General features: G+C 40.7%; 1 protein-coding gene across 5 annotated transcripts in view; it reads left to right on the top strand.

Annotated features, from left to right (window-relative positions):
- Positions 1-14,679, top strand: part of BICC1 (BicC family RNA binding protein 1) — a 232,008-nt gene that overhangs the window by 122,825 nt on the left and 94,504 nt on the right. For all 5 annotated transcript variants that reach the window (XM_081158691.1, XM_081158693.1, XM_081158695.1 and 2 more), the window contains exon 3: positions 4,831-4,900. In XM_081158691.1, coding sequence (XP_081014817.1) covers positions 4,831-4,900 — 70 coding nt within the window. The remainder of the gene's footprint in view (positions 1-4,830; positions 4,901-14,679) is intronic.

Here is a 14,679-nt window from a genome sequence, read left to right as displayed (position 1 = left end):
GTTCTTTGAACTTGGGTTTTGTGAAGGTGGAATGGAGGCCATAATAAGATTAAAAACAAACTAGCAGGAACTTACTTTAGGATTTCTTTCTTTTTTTTTTTTTTTGAGACATAAGATAGTCATTTTCTTCTCAAAGGTTGTGTGGCTTCTTTGATTTCAGCCACAGCTTTGTGACCTCACCTTTTCCAGTTCCCCTATCTATCTTGGTTTACCTTCCTACTTGTTTTGATGACCATTTAGGACATCTTTTTAAGCATAGCTTTCTGGATACAGAGCCTCTGACTTGCTTAGTGCCTTGATTTCTGCCTCTGCACCCTCCCCCCCAAACTCCCCTCCTTCCTCCCACTTCTGCCAGGGGACGTGCCTCCGCCTCCGGTAATCCAGCTTCAGACTGGGGCTCCTGGGCCAGCCTGCACCCACATCGCAGTGGAGAACTGTGCCTCCCCCTCCTGCCCATGGGGCAGCTTACGCACCCTACCGCTCCCATAACGGGCTGATCCTGATGGTATACTAGTAGTGTACAGGGTCTACTCCATAGGAACTGACTGGGAGTTGTTGTCGATGATGGCTTGCAAAGCTTCACTGATAACTTTCTGGGGAATTTTGACTCTGAAAGTGAAGTAAGCAGGTCCTTTTCCATTTGTAGTTGCTTCGCTTGTTCTCAGGGCTTATTTGTAGCAAGTGAGAGCGAAGCCTAGGTACCAGATGGCTTTGGTTTGTGTCATGTCTTCAAGTCTATATTCAGCATATCCATGTGCAGATGCATAGGAGGGTGGAGAAGACAAGACACATTCCCCGTCCTGGATGGGTAAGGTGAGCCTTGAAGCACCTCAGCTGCACTGTATCGACACTCTCAGGCTCTGCCCAGCACCTGCCTGCACTCCTTCCAGATCTTTCTGCATGCCCCCCTCTTCTGCAGGGGACACTGTCTTCACCTTTTCCCCAGCTAGCCCACATCTTATTCTCCTCTAGGTCACAGCATCACTAGGCATTTCCTTGAGCTAAGTGTTCTTGACTACCCAGGCCTGGGCTGGGATCCCGTCTACACATCCTCATATTGCCCTGCCCTATTCTGAAACTTGGGACACAGTTCATAGTGGTGGGTTAACTTGTCTTAGCCCTTGTTAGACCATGAGCTCCTGGAGGGAAGCACCGTCTAGTTTGCTGTTGTAATCTAGTAACTAGAACAGTGCCTGCCCAAAAGTAACCAACATGTACTTAAAACAGGGTTAATATTATTGAGCACTCGCTATGTGCCACACTCTGTGCTTGGGTTTTCCACGTTTTCTAATAAAAACCTCACAGCAACTCTATGAATAGGTACTACAGTTAATTGTACAGAGGAGGAAGGTGAGGTTGACCAAAGGTATTTGCCCAACCTGATAGCAAGGAAGCGGCCAAGCTGGTACTTGACTCTGGAGCCACTTGCCCGTAACGGCTAGATTACACACAGCAATGAACAAATGCAGAGATGTCTGAGGAGGCTCCTTGTAGGGACCGACAAGGAGCCTCGTGAGTGACCTGTGTGGTCGGGGTTGGCCGGCCACAAATGGTGTTTGTTGGAATCACTTTTTTTCTAGTCATATAGGACAGCCAGCCACAGGTGCCGAATTCCAATAACTAGTCATCTGTTTTCTTTAAAAGGTATGACATTTACTCCAGCTCATAGGGTTTTGGAGATCATGTGGTATAGAAGATTGAACTCTGGTTTTAGAATTTTCCCCTAAGCTTGGGGTAACCTCTCTTTCACTCCGTGCTGATGAGGGTAGGTTGAATGTGAGTCTTTCTGAGCCCTCCCACTTCATGCACAGTAGACCCTGGACTGGTGTGAGGCTTACTGGAGTGTGTGGAGTAGGCATTTCGACTCGATGCCCATTACCTACTTTATGATATAATCTCTGGCATAGTCTTTTATGTCATGGAGCATCTAGTGGTGGTTAATAAAAAGAGATCATATGTAGGATGATTGCTTGGAGGTTCTGCAAATGGTTAAGATTTCAGAAAGTTATGTCTTCCAAACATGTGTTGACAGGGTTGCTTCTCTATCATAGTGTTGTAATTATGACACCTGGCATACATTACTGGATTAAATGGCCAAATTGTTTAATTCAGAAAAAGAAAAGTATATATGTTATTTTCTTACCACTTCCCTAAGAACAGTGATAGTAAGATGTCATTTTTTCATTTTCTCTCTTTAGGTGTCTTAGCCAACAGGGAAATTCTGAGTCTAATTTTAGTCATTTTGAAGATACATGTACGTATAGTAGCTGGAACTTACATAAATAGGTGATAAAATGTAACCAGTGAGAAGGCCCTTCTAATTGGGCCTTCCCACCCTCATTTGGGGACTAAGGAATTCATTCATAAATTTACTTATACTTGACTTTTCGGGACTTGAGTGATTTTGCAGATTATATTGCGGGGAACCCTTTACTAACCACCCCCCACCCTGACCTTTCAAGGTGTAGGGGCTGTGAGCTGCTCTAGTGAGCTGGCCCTGAGCCGCCTCCCAGGTCGTTGTCAGGCAGTTGCCTTTTTTGTTTTTCTGTATCCCTGACCTGACCGTAAGCTTGTGGACACCAGGGATTGTGTTTTATTCATAGCTCTGGATCCCGGCCCTTGTGGCAGCTCAGTAGGCTTTTTATGAATGTTTGTAGGATATTATAACCAGTTAGTATGCCTAACTCCTAAAGCAAATTTTCAAATTTGTATGTACACATTTTAAAAAGAGAGAGGACCTATGTTCAGTATAGTATGGTGGTTAAAAGTATGGTCTTTGCAGTCAGGGGAGTGTATCCTTACTCTGCTGCTTCCTGCTGTGTGAGGAATAAAGAAATCTGTTTCATAGGTGTGTAACGAATAGTCATTTACCCAAATTATCCTGTGCACATTGTGCACAAGGTAGAGAGCTTACTTTTATTTTGCAGAGACAGACTATAAACAAGTAAACCCAGAAAATAGGAGAATTCAAGATTGTTGTAAGGGAAATAAATGCAGTGAAGTTGGAAGAATAATTCTGGTTGGGGTGGTGCAGGAGTGGAGGGGGATGGTGATGGACAGGTGGCCGCTGGGGACATGAGAGTGAATGCAAAGGCCCTGCGGGGTTGCCTGCTGGGCAAGTTCTCAGGGAGGCCAGGATGTCTGGAGCAGAGGAAGTTGAGGAGGATGATATTTATTTTATTTTTAGATATAGATTTAGAGTTAACTAACCATTTTTAATGGGGAAGACAACTAAACACATTAACAAGGACAGTGTAAGATGGGAAGAGAAGAGGCAGGGGCGGGGTCCTGTAGGGCTGGGGTAACAAGCGTGCCTACCTTTAGAGCCCGACCAGCATTGTGACCTTGTGAAGACAGTGTGACCTCCCTTTGGTTTTCAGTTTTAAATAGAGACACGAGTGTAGAGAAACATTTCTCTAAGAAAAACGGCAGTGCAGACACCATGTTAAATGGCAAGTGCTGTGATACAAACCTGACGACGATGATGGCAGTGGTTCTTGACCTCAGTGTGAGAGACCCAGCGGGGCCTGGAGGGCAGCTGAGCGCCTTCCGGGCCTGACTAGAATGGGCATCTGTTCCCCGGTGCTGGCCAAGCGCGGCCATGTGGGGGTGTGGGCTGCAGGTGCTAAATCTGCCAAGTTTTACAGAGAACCAGAAATCCGAGTTTGTATGGGAAATTCTCAGATTTTAAAAAATGTTGGCTCACGTTTAAGAACAAAACACTTTGGGATGGATAGACAAAATGCATCTGTGGGCTGCCCGTCTGAAACAGCTGCTGAAAGCCCTTTTATGCAATGATAAAGGGGATTAAAAGAGGTAGGATACACGTTAGCGTGTTGACCATTTAGCCGTCTGCCCAATACCTAGCCAATACTGAGGGGGAAGAGGCACTTTTTATTAATTGCACTGTTAATGTGTTTAGTTGTCTTCACCATTAGTTTGTTTATTTAACTCTAAATCCATATTAAAAAGTAAACACCACCCTACTCTAATTTAAGTGATTAATGTATGGTAGTCACTGTTTTTGCCTGTTTTATTTGTTTACTTGTTTGCCCTATCAGTTAGGTAAATTCTGTATTCATGGTACAAAAAGTAAACAGTCTAATTCATGTGATAAAAGTAGAGAACAAAGTTCGCACATTTTTTTTGGTGACTCACTCTCTCCTTATTTACTGTCTCCTTCCCCTGCTCATTCCCTCACTCTGTGCTTCGGTCAGTGTTGGCTGCATGTAAGTGGGAAAGAACTGTGGCAAAAATGGCATTTTGGACCAGGCAGAGGATGATGGGAATGTAGCCTTATGCCATGATGTCATGTTTAGAGGCTCTTCATCAGTTTTAATGAAATACAAATGTGCTCAAAGCAAGTTTTGTTTTTTTTTTCCCCCCAAAAAATAAAAAAATCATTTAGTACAGCCTAACCCACGTTGTTTTGTATTACAAGGATTATGTTTGGTGTGTCGCAATCCATTGGCTATTGTCTTGGGGAATTTTATTCAGCACAAGCATCTCTGACCATTCTGGCTTCCAGTCGGGTTAATTACTTGTTCATGTACTTTTTGGTCTTGTTGTCTCTATGTTAAAATCCTGGAGCATCACAGAGAAGAACACTGGGAGTAACAAAATATACTTGAATATTTCTGATAGATAAAAAGCTTATAAAGATGTATCTCTTTTTTTCTTCTTTTTTTTTTTGCATTGTTGTAAAATAAGATCATTTTGTTATTTCAACATGAACCTAAAGACTTGAAAATAATCTTTCTTTTTAAGAAAATCTTATCTGTAAGTACAAGCTCTTAATTGAATCAATATTTCTCTTAATTTTTTATGTAGATCATGGAGGAAACAAATACGCAGATTGCTTGGCCGTCAAAGCTGAAGATCGGAGCCAAATCCAAGAAAGGTAAATTGTGAGGCGGAGACGTTGGTGGTTTGATAGCAGAGACCGGGAGGGGAATCACTACAGGTTTGCCAGGGAGAAGATCAACCTTTATTTTTATCATGTTTATCCCCAAATAGTTGCCAAGTAGCAATATTTTGGGAGGTTTATCATAATTAAAAATAATGTACAGCCTTTTATCCAACAACAGAAAAAATAGTTTTAAGTATTTTCTTGTAATAGAAGATACCATAGCAACTTATGTTCTAAGGAAGCCCTCTCATTTGATGGCCATGAGTTATGGTAACTCTCCACATGTAATAATGTACTTTCAGTATATAAACCCTCAATGTGTGCACTTTAGTCCTTTTGTTTATGAAGCACACAGATTTAATACTGAGTCCCCCCCCCCGATGTGATATGAACCTTACATGCATGTAGTCATTAGGAGATAATGAAAAACACCATCAAATAAAAAAAACCAGTAATTATGTGAGCTGAGCATTGTCCTTGTGTCCAGCTTTTTTGTTGTTTAGTTTTGTATTTGCTGCCCCTTCTCGCTTTGACTTTTATTGCTAACTGATGCTAAACCCTGTAAGATTTCTCAATTTCCTTTTATTTTAGTCCAGATTGCCTTCCTTTAATCTAATTTTATTAGAGTTACTCATCACATGGAATGTAAATTATTGTACAGTTGTTATGAATGTTGTTAGCTGGTGGACTGGAATTCCTACAGAAACTCTGATCTGGTTGCTTTCTTGATATATTTATTTTTTGGTTAATCCTCACCTGAGGATATTTTTTCCATTGCTTTTTCAGAGAGAATAGAGGTAGGGGAGGAAGGGGGAGAGACAGAGAGAGAGAGAGAAACATCAATGTGAGAGAGACGCATCGATGGGTTGCCTCCCCCATATACCCTGACAGGGGGCCGAGAGTGAACCCGCAACCGAGGTACGTGCCCTTGACAGGGAATTGAACTCTAGACTGTTCTGTGCATAGGCTGATGCTCTAACCAGTGAGCAACATGGGCCAGGGCTTGTTACTTTCTTGTTATCATGGTGACAAGAAATGGGAAGCCGATGTGTTAAACAGTCATAAGAAGATATGGTAAATATTCCAGTGTAATTCCATAACTTTGTATAAACCTTAAACTTGCCAAGTGCTATAGGATATATTCTCAGTTCATTTTCAGTGCATTGAGACGTTTTATTTTCATTATGCAGAAGAAGAAACTGTCATTATTATCTACTTATTTGGTTGTTTGCAGCCACTTAAAAATCCCTGACCTACTATAGCACTTGAGCAACTTGGGACTGGAACATCAACTGGATTCTCTTTCCCTATTAGGTATTTTTACTTAAAGAATGAAATGAGCTTTATTACTATCCTAATAAAAATGTAATCTCAGTGCCCAAAGAAAACCCCCAAGGAAACATGAATAATAGAACAATTCGAGATAATTTTGGATGGCTTATGCTTTCCCATTACCTATGCTACAGTGTTTGTTCTTTCCCCACTCTCATGGGAAACTGAGACTTGATTAATTGTTTATTCAAAATGTGGTGACAAGTTTGGAGATTCTGGATAATCTGGAGATGAATAGGTGAGGTTAATGTTTTAGATTAGTTTCCAACCATTGACACACAACCCATTCAGAATGGCCAACTACCTTCCACATTTTGATTTTGTGTTTTGCTTTGAAAATAAGAATATTTTAGCAGTGCATTTGAGGGCATTTAGCATAATTTCCACATGATTGAAGTTAACATTTGGAATTGTTTCCAAGAATTGATTTCCTCAGGCCTAGGCCTAAAGACGCCATTATATTTTTTATTATTTATGAAGTGCTATGAATGCACAAAATACTGTGTGGTGAGCAGAATGTGCCAAAAGAGAGAGATTAAGCTCAAGGAAGAGAGACAAAGTCAAGAGTTTTCCTCAGAGGAATTGACTGTTCAGAATTTACTTGGGTTGCTCTTATTACTTAAACACACAGCTGCCGAGTCAGTTCTTGGCTGACATCCCTATTATGTATATTCCTATGTTATTTTTAAAACGGTTTAATTCAGACGTGTAATTTGTATTGAGTAAGAGTAAAATGAACATAGCAGGAGGAACGTTCAAGGGTAATCATTTGCTGTTTCATCCGCTGTGCCTGTCTGCCTCTGAGTGTTGTAGAGGAAAGAGTTGTTGGTCTTTATTTTAAGCCCTTTCTTTCCAAACTATTATTCAGGAGACCAAAGAATATAAATGTATCTGTGGACTCATTCCATGTTTTGGAGGATTATTAAATTTTACATCCCATGGTGATGTGAAGGTTTGGAGAATGCAGATAATCCCCAGCCTGTGCTGGAGAGACAATACTACAGCCATGGGTTTGTGCTGTATTTTACTTTCTAGATTTATGATGCTTATTGGTGGAATATTTGAGCCTAGACAAACATTTTTCATGGCTACTGTTACCACAGTCTGCCCCCTGTTTTACCTTATTGGAATTTAGGTCTGTGCTTTTGAAGTGAATTTCCAGTAGACTTGTCCAGAGTTTATTTTTTGAGCCATCAATCCTTTATCAGAGCGGTATTTTAGCGGCTGCATGGCTTCTTTGGTTGAAGAGCTGGTAGGATGCTGCCTGGCAGAAAGGCAAACAGCTAACAGCCGAATTTGCCATCAGAAAATTGAGATTCTTTTCTAGAGTTCAGGTTCTGTAGCTCTGGGGTTGAACTGGGGAGCCCCATATTTAACAAGTTCCTCTGGTGGTTCCTCCAGTTAAGGTGAGTTTGGGAAACAGAAATCTCACTGTTTGACATTGAAATGTGATTTAGTCACTAAGGAGACCACGTTTTCAAAAGGCAATGAGTGATGACTGCTTTTGAAAAATAGGCAACATCCTTCAGCAGCTGCTTCCGGGTGACATCCATGCTGGTTTTCACACTTTACGGATTCATTAATTCTAAGTTTATGTCATCTTTGCAATCAGTAAACATGGATAAGCTTAGAGTGATCACAGCTTCATCATCCTGTTCCTGTGCGGAATACAGTTTTGAGTAGAAGACCTTCTGGTGTTGGTTCCTCCCTCTACCCCCTCCCTTCACCATCCTTCTTTTCCTTCTCACCTTTTTCTCCCCGCTTCTGCTTCCCTTTCACTCTGTCCCCTTGAACCCTGTAGAATATAGTGAAAACTCTAATAGGAACATTTTCATTTAGTTAGCAGGGCATTTTGGGAAAAATTTTTTTTTTTTTTTTTTTAATATATAAACTTGGGCTGTAGAATTTTTAAAAAATTCTCAAGTATATGAACTTATGGGAAGGTTGAATCTTCCTTAGAGCCACAAAGAACTAAGAAATTAAGATTCAGTAGAAGGGACATTTAAGTAGGCAACTCTAGGATTGACTCAGTGGAGGTCGTAATGAAGAAAAATAAAGCAATGCATAGTATTTCTTCTTTATAACACATGTTTATTTTGAGTAAAAGTAAATAAAACTGTTTCTAACTCTTGGAGTTGGAATACTAAAACATTCCACTTTACATAAAAACATCTGAGCTTTGTGCTCGTTGGACCAGTATTTATAAGGTGTTTAATACTATAAGCCTGTACTACCATAGAATAACTTCAGGCACTCATTAAAATTTTGAATATACTGTTGTGAATCACAGCCTATTTTAAAATAAATTCTGTTTCATTAAAGTGCAAATAGCATTTTGAACAAGTTTTGACTGTTTTGCCAAACGAAAGTCTTCCAGACGTGCTTCAACAAAAAAAAGTGATTCGTAATGAGAATTTATCAAGCTGGTATGATTGTGCTGCGTGCTCCACGACACTAGATGAGTTTGTTCTCTTAAATAAGGTGAACATTTTTCTTACAGTCGTCTTTTTGCTCTTAATTTGCTCATCAATCTTTTTCTTCTCAGACTGGCAAATGTAAATGTGGGTAAAAATTGTTTAAAGTTTTTATGCCAAATTCCAAATAAGCGAGGTCAGCATTAGTGAAGCTTTATTGTCTTTTGTTCTGTGAGGGAGTTGTCCTTCGGAGTTCAACTAAGTGCTAGAACTGCTCTCTGCAGGTGTTTCTTATTTGACAATTTAGGGTGCTCCAGGCTAGCAGGAATGAAATGTGTTGACTGGGTTGCTTGATGTATCCTGGTTTGAGGCAGTTTGGCCATTCACTTCCTGCTAAAATAAACAAGAGAATCATCAAAATTCCATGAGGTTTTAATAGTTTGGGTTGCATTCCATCAGAATAAGAACTATTTGAAAATCTTAGCATGAGGAAAAACTGTACTGTTCACTTAATTTTTTTCAGGGGAAAATGTTTTGTTGAGGGTCCCTATACTTTTGTTGGGTGTTCATGTTGGCCTCAGTGAGGCCTTTAATGTGGTCTTGCTCAAAGGGCAGAAGGCCGAGAAGAGGCATGGCAGGTTTCCAGTGGGGGACTGTGACCTATTAGGGTATCAAAAATTGATTTAGGTGGTCATAACCAGCATGTAAAAAATACGACTGGATTAGAAAAAACATCAGAGTGTAAGAGTATTGTGAAACTTGCAGTCGTATAATATCACTGTTTATGTGTATGTAAACAAACATACATGCACACATATATGTTAGTAGGTCATGATGTAACATCTGTGACAAAGAAAGGTCAGAGAACACTGTTTTGGGTGGTCACTGTTCCCTGAGCAGATGCTTTTACATCCCTTGCCTTTAGTGAAGAAAGTGCCATCCCAGGATGCCTTCCATCTGTAGTTCTTTCCTCTGTTAAACCCTGTGAGGAAGAGAGACAAAAATACATTTTATTTGCCTACTTTATAATAGGCCTTGGGCTAGGTGTGTTACCTGTATTATCTTGGTTCATCCTCACATTAACCCACATGGGTGACCATTACTGTCCCCCTTGTACACATTAATGACTGATGTGGAGAGATGATATAGCTTATTTAAGGCCAGAGTTTGAAGTGATGGAGTTACGGTACACACCTTGATTTCAAAGATCAAGGTGTTTCCCTCCACTCCATACACATACACATACACATACACATACACATTCACATTCACATTCACATTCACATTCACATTCACATTCACATTCAAATACACATACACATACACATACACATACACATACACATACACATACACATAGCACATAGATGAATGTTTGATCACCAAAACAAAGAAGATTTACCAATACGTTAAGAAAACTCAGAACACTTGTTTAAATATTTTCTTGAAGGACAGAGGCAATCCTGCCTCCTTACATTTTTGAAGCTCGCTGGATGTCTTACCTTCTAAAAATGCTCAACCTAGAGTTATTCCTATCCCCCTTCATGCTTTTTGCAGTGTCTTTCTTTCCCTTTCTCCTTTTTTGAACTCATGAGTGGTTTTACTGGGATTTCATACGCTTTTCTCTGGAGCAGTAGTTCTCAACCTGGGGCGATTTTATTCCCCGGGGGACATTTGGCAGTACCTGGAGATACCTTTGGTTGTCACAGCTGGTGCTCCTGTTCACCGAGCGGTAGAGGCGGGGGTGATGCTGAACATCCCGCAGCGCGGGCGGCCGCCAGGACAGGAATTGGCGGGCGTCACATGTTAGTGAGAGGCGGAGAAGCGCCGCGCTGGGGGAGCGGCAGGATTCCAGGGCCCGCCGGCTGCGCAGCGCTGGAACCTCACCGGAGTGTTTCCCGGGGCCCGGGCATCGCGTGCCTGGCTTCCTTTTGCAGTGTTAGAAACAGGACGGTCTGTGCATGTCAGTGACTCCCGAAGAAAGGGCGTCCGTGTGTAACACGTAGGTGAACTGACCGGCTTTTAGTAAAAGAGAAAGCGTGGCAGGATGGCAGGTCTGCACATTTCAAAAGCCAGTTTGTGATCAGTTTTGAATCATAATTTGTGCAACTTCACCTGCTCGTTAATTCTGCATGAGTGTTTCACCAGTGTTTTAACTTGTACCTGTAGCTTCGGTGCTGGGGGGCAGACGGCTGTCCTTCCAGTTCCTGATGCCTGTCTCTTCTGTTTCTCTTTTCTGGAATGTGAAATTGTGATAACTGTGACAGTTTCTAAGGATTACGGTCATATTTGAACACCAGGAGGGTGCTGTGTACTCTGTCTTGCCCTGGAGATGGGCATCAAATTTTGATGGTTTCCCAAACCATGTGCGGCCTTTTACTGGTTTTCCTCTGCCCTGCGGCAGCATTGCTGGACAGAATTAAGTGACATCTGTCAGGCCAGTCAGTAGCAATTACATTATTTCCATGAGGCCTTTTTGCAGTTGCAAACCTTGCTGAGGCGTTTCTCATTAGTTGAGGAGAACAAATCATACTGGCATCCTTATTTCTTCAGATGTCTTTTTTTGTGCCGTTAAAGCATGGTTTGCTGCTTATTATAACATTTTTATACAAACCTTGGTACTAACAGACATTTTTATCAGAAGATATTAGAGAGATTTCAGGAATGAGGAGTTGCATTCTCTTTGCACCTTGTTGCCAGAAATTACTCTTAAAGCAAAATAAGTCCTGCCTGAACTAAAAATAAAATGAGGACATAGCAGATGTATGTTTTTAGGTGTTTGGTTTGTGCAAACAGCTATGTATTACTTTATGAAAATTGGCTCATTCTATACACATTTCTTCAATTGGATGTTTTTACTTAAAAAATGAGAAGACATCTGCCATATAAGCACATAAATAATAATACTGTTATTTTTGCAGCTATATGAAATGCCATTGTGTGTTTGTGGGATATGAATATATCATATTTTGACAAATCTGTTTTGATGGGTATTGGATTGGGTTCTATTTTTTCTACAGTGAATGTCAAACTTACTTGTCTGCTTGCACAATCTTTCCTGTTGCATAAATACAAGTAGAATTCTTAGGTGGCAGGTAATGAACAACTTTAATAATTTTTAGGATTGCTACCTTGTCTCCTCAAATGACAGTTGAATTCCTAGCAGCAGAGACTGGCTTCTGGAAGGGGAACGGCTCTTCCCGCTTCTTTGCCGACATTGTGCTTTTCCCTCCTCAGTCAGTAAAATAGTGAAAAATATGTTGTCTTATGTATGGCCTTAATTAATAGAAAGTTGAACATTTTTCATCTGTCTGTGGAACACTTATTTGTATTACTCACTCTGTCCCCTTTTGTTGGTTTAGTCATATCCTTTCCCTATTCTAATGAGTCGGTCATCTTTTTTTCGAATGAAATAGACATTTAAATTGTTTTTCCCCTATTTAGAAGTTTAAGATTACTTATGCTTCTCTCTAATTTTATTGTCCAAATGGCTCATTTCTCACCATTATTATTTATTCACAGTTAATATATTGGCCATTTTTTTCCTCAAACTAAAAAAATGAATCAACCTTAAGTAGTAATAATGTATTAATTTTTGAATTTAGAAAAGTATGCATTGACTTTTAAGGCATTGGATTTCCAAAGTAAACCGTGTAAAGATTAGATCTTGAATATGAGTAGCATGAAAATATTTATGCACACGTCACACATATGTGTATGACGTGTGTGTGTATGTGTGTGTCAAGGCATGACACATACTTGCAATATCATACAGAGACATCAAATTTTTAAGCTTTCTTTGTGTAACAGAAACAAGAAGGTGTTTGTCTTTGTGTTCATGTATTGGGCTTTGGTTTTATATTTTATTAGAAAGTGTTTCTGATTTTTTTCCAGTCCCTTATATTCAACGGAAGGACACTGAAATACTCTGTTTTGAATTGACTTGCGTTCTACTTCTAAACTGTCTCCATTTCTAGGGTGGGATCCATAAATGAGAGTATTTAGTCTCTGGTATAATTTACTTCCTCTGCACTCAGTTTACTTCACGGAACAAACCACTTTGCATTGCTCTGTTTCAGAAGTGCCCCTTTGCTTTCTTTGTCTGTGTGGTCCACTCCTTCTCAAATCCGACACAGCAGCAAGGAGTCTTGACTTATTTCACTGAGCTTAGAGGTATGTGTGAATTTAGAAAGTGAGGGAGAAGAAAGGAAAGAGGACTTTCAGCCACCAAAGATAGATATTTGAGATGAAACAGTATGTCTGTCTTTTGCTTCCACCATCAAATGGGTATATTTTAATCTAATCCTCTTGGGTTATTTTTTCTCCTTTGGTCAATGCCTAATAGATTTTTACATCATAAGCAAGTTAAGTAACAGTCTTTCCACACCTGCAGAATGTAATATCTATATAGTCTAGGTTTGAAAAATCATTAAATGTAATTGCAAAATATTTTTAGTGTCGAGTAAAATTTGTTTAAGCAACATTGACTATGCTCTGTTCCCAACCCTTTATGGCATTTCACACCTTTGCACGAGCCCTGTCTGCTGCAGAAGGGCAGCTTCCTCCTTTCTTTTTCCAACTGGTCGACCCCTTGTCATCCTTCTAGGTTCATCTCAGATGCCATGTCTTCCTGGAAAGCTTCACCCACCTGCAGATGGAGTTTGAGACTCTCTGCCCCGCACTAACTCATTACCTTATACACACATTTTGGCACTTTTCACATGTGTTGTTTAAGCCTCGACTTTTGCCTTTCCTTCTGTACTGTGAGCTCAGGACCCTGGTCAAAGACACGTCTTACTCCCTACTGTGAGGACAGTGCCTGCCAGGAAGGTAGTTTTATAAATTATGAGTTAAAGTTTACATTATCATTTAGGTTTAGAATAAATCTGAGATGAACTCAACAGAGATTTAAATCATTCTCATATCTTCTGGTTAACTTGGAAGAAAGTGAAAAATGGCCCTGGCAGCTAGGCCACAGTGTTCCTAATTGAACATAAATACCTCTCACAGAATAGAAATAGACAAGGCTACTCCTGAGTGTGTCTGAAGGACCACTGAGACAAGGACCCGCTGCAGCCACGAAAAGAACTAAACACCCCTCTCAGGACTACTGAGTGACTGCTGCTGCTTTACCCACGATGACTTCTGCTTTTGTCCTCTGCTTTCTGGGTTACGTTTGCTGAGATACCCATTCAGCAGTTTCCTCCACTTCCTGACAGCTTTCAGTCCAAATTTCTTAAACTCTCCTTGGAATCACCCAAAACAAACCCAAATTCTATAATAAGATTTCTCAATTTTCTCTTAAGATGCCCTAGTTCCTTTGATGTCCTGTCTCTCTTGCTGTAGCATAAAGCAAGCTCATTTTATTTACTAAAGATTTGCTCCTGGTGGTCTTTGGCTAGTGGGCACTGTAGTGAGATTTGGAGGAACTTAAGAAAGAAGCACTGATCTCAGTCTCTGCCTCTAGGATACTCAGTTTGGCCAGGGTTTTCTGCCTTACTCTCTTTAAACAATTTTAAAAAACTGGCATTGTTTGCTGTCAGGACTTGAATAGTTTAGAGGAGCAGGAGAGAAGTGCAAGCTGCAGCCAAGGGAAGTATTTTTTAGGGGTTGGTAGTTCCCGGTGTGGATCTTAAAAAGGTGGGGAGGAGAGGGGCACTTTGTATGGGAAAGGCTCAAAGCTGGGAAGGACCATTGTGTGCTGGAGGAAGAGAGGAGACTGGTGAAAGGGAGAGAGCTGGAAGAGTTGGTGGCCAATAGGGTTAGCCAGGTAGGGCAGATCAGTGAAGGCCATGACCTCATCAAGAGAACCTCATCCATCCTGTAGACAGAGAAAGCCTGGGTTAGGCGGCGGTCACAGGAGATGATCCATAGCTGTGTGGGAAGATGTTTAAGATTGGAAGATGGGTGTAGTAAATCATATTCGATGATAGTGAGATCAAGGAGACTTCTTAAGAAAGGTGAATTAGCAGAACATGGTGACTTGACAAAAGATTGGGTAGTTGGTTGCTATGGCAGGGGCTG

Source organism: Miniopterus schreibersii, assembly GCF_964146895.1.
Source record: "Miniopterus schreibersii genome assembly, chromosome: 14".
Lineage (NCBI taxonomy): Eukaryota > Metazoa > Chordata > Mammalia > Chiroptera > Miniopteridae > Miniopterus > Miniopterus schreibersii.
The sequence above is the reverse complement of the archived record's forward strand: the minus strand, read 5'-3'. Positions and strand labels throughout refer to the sequence as shown.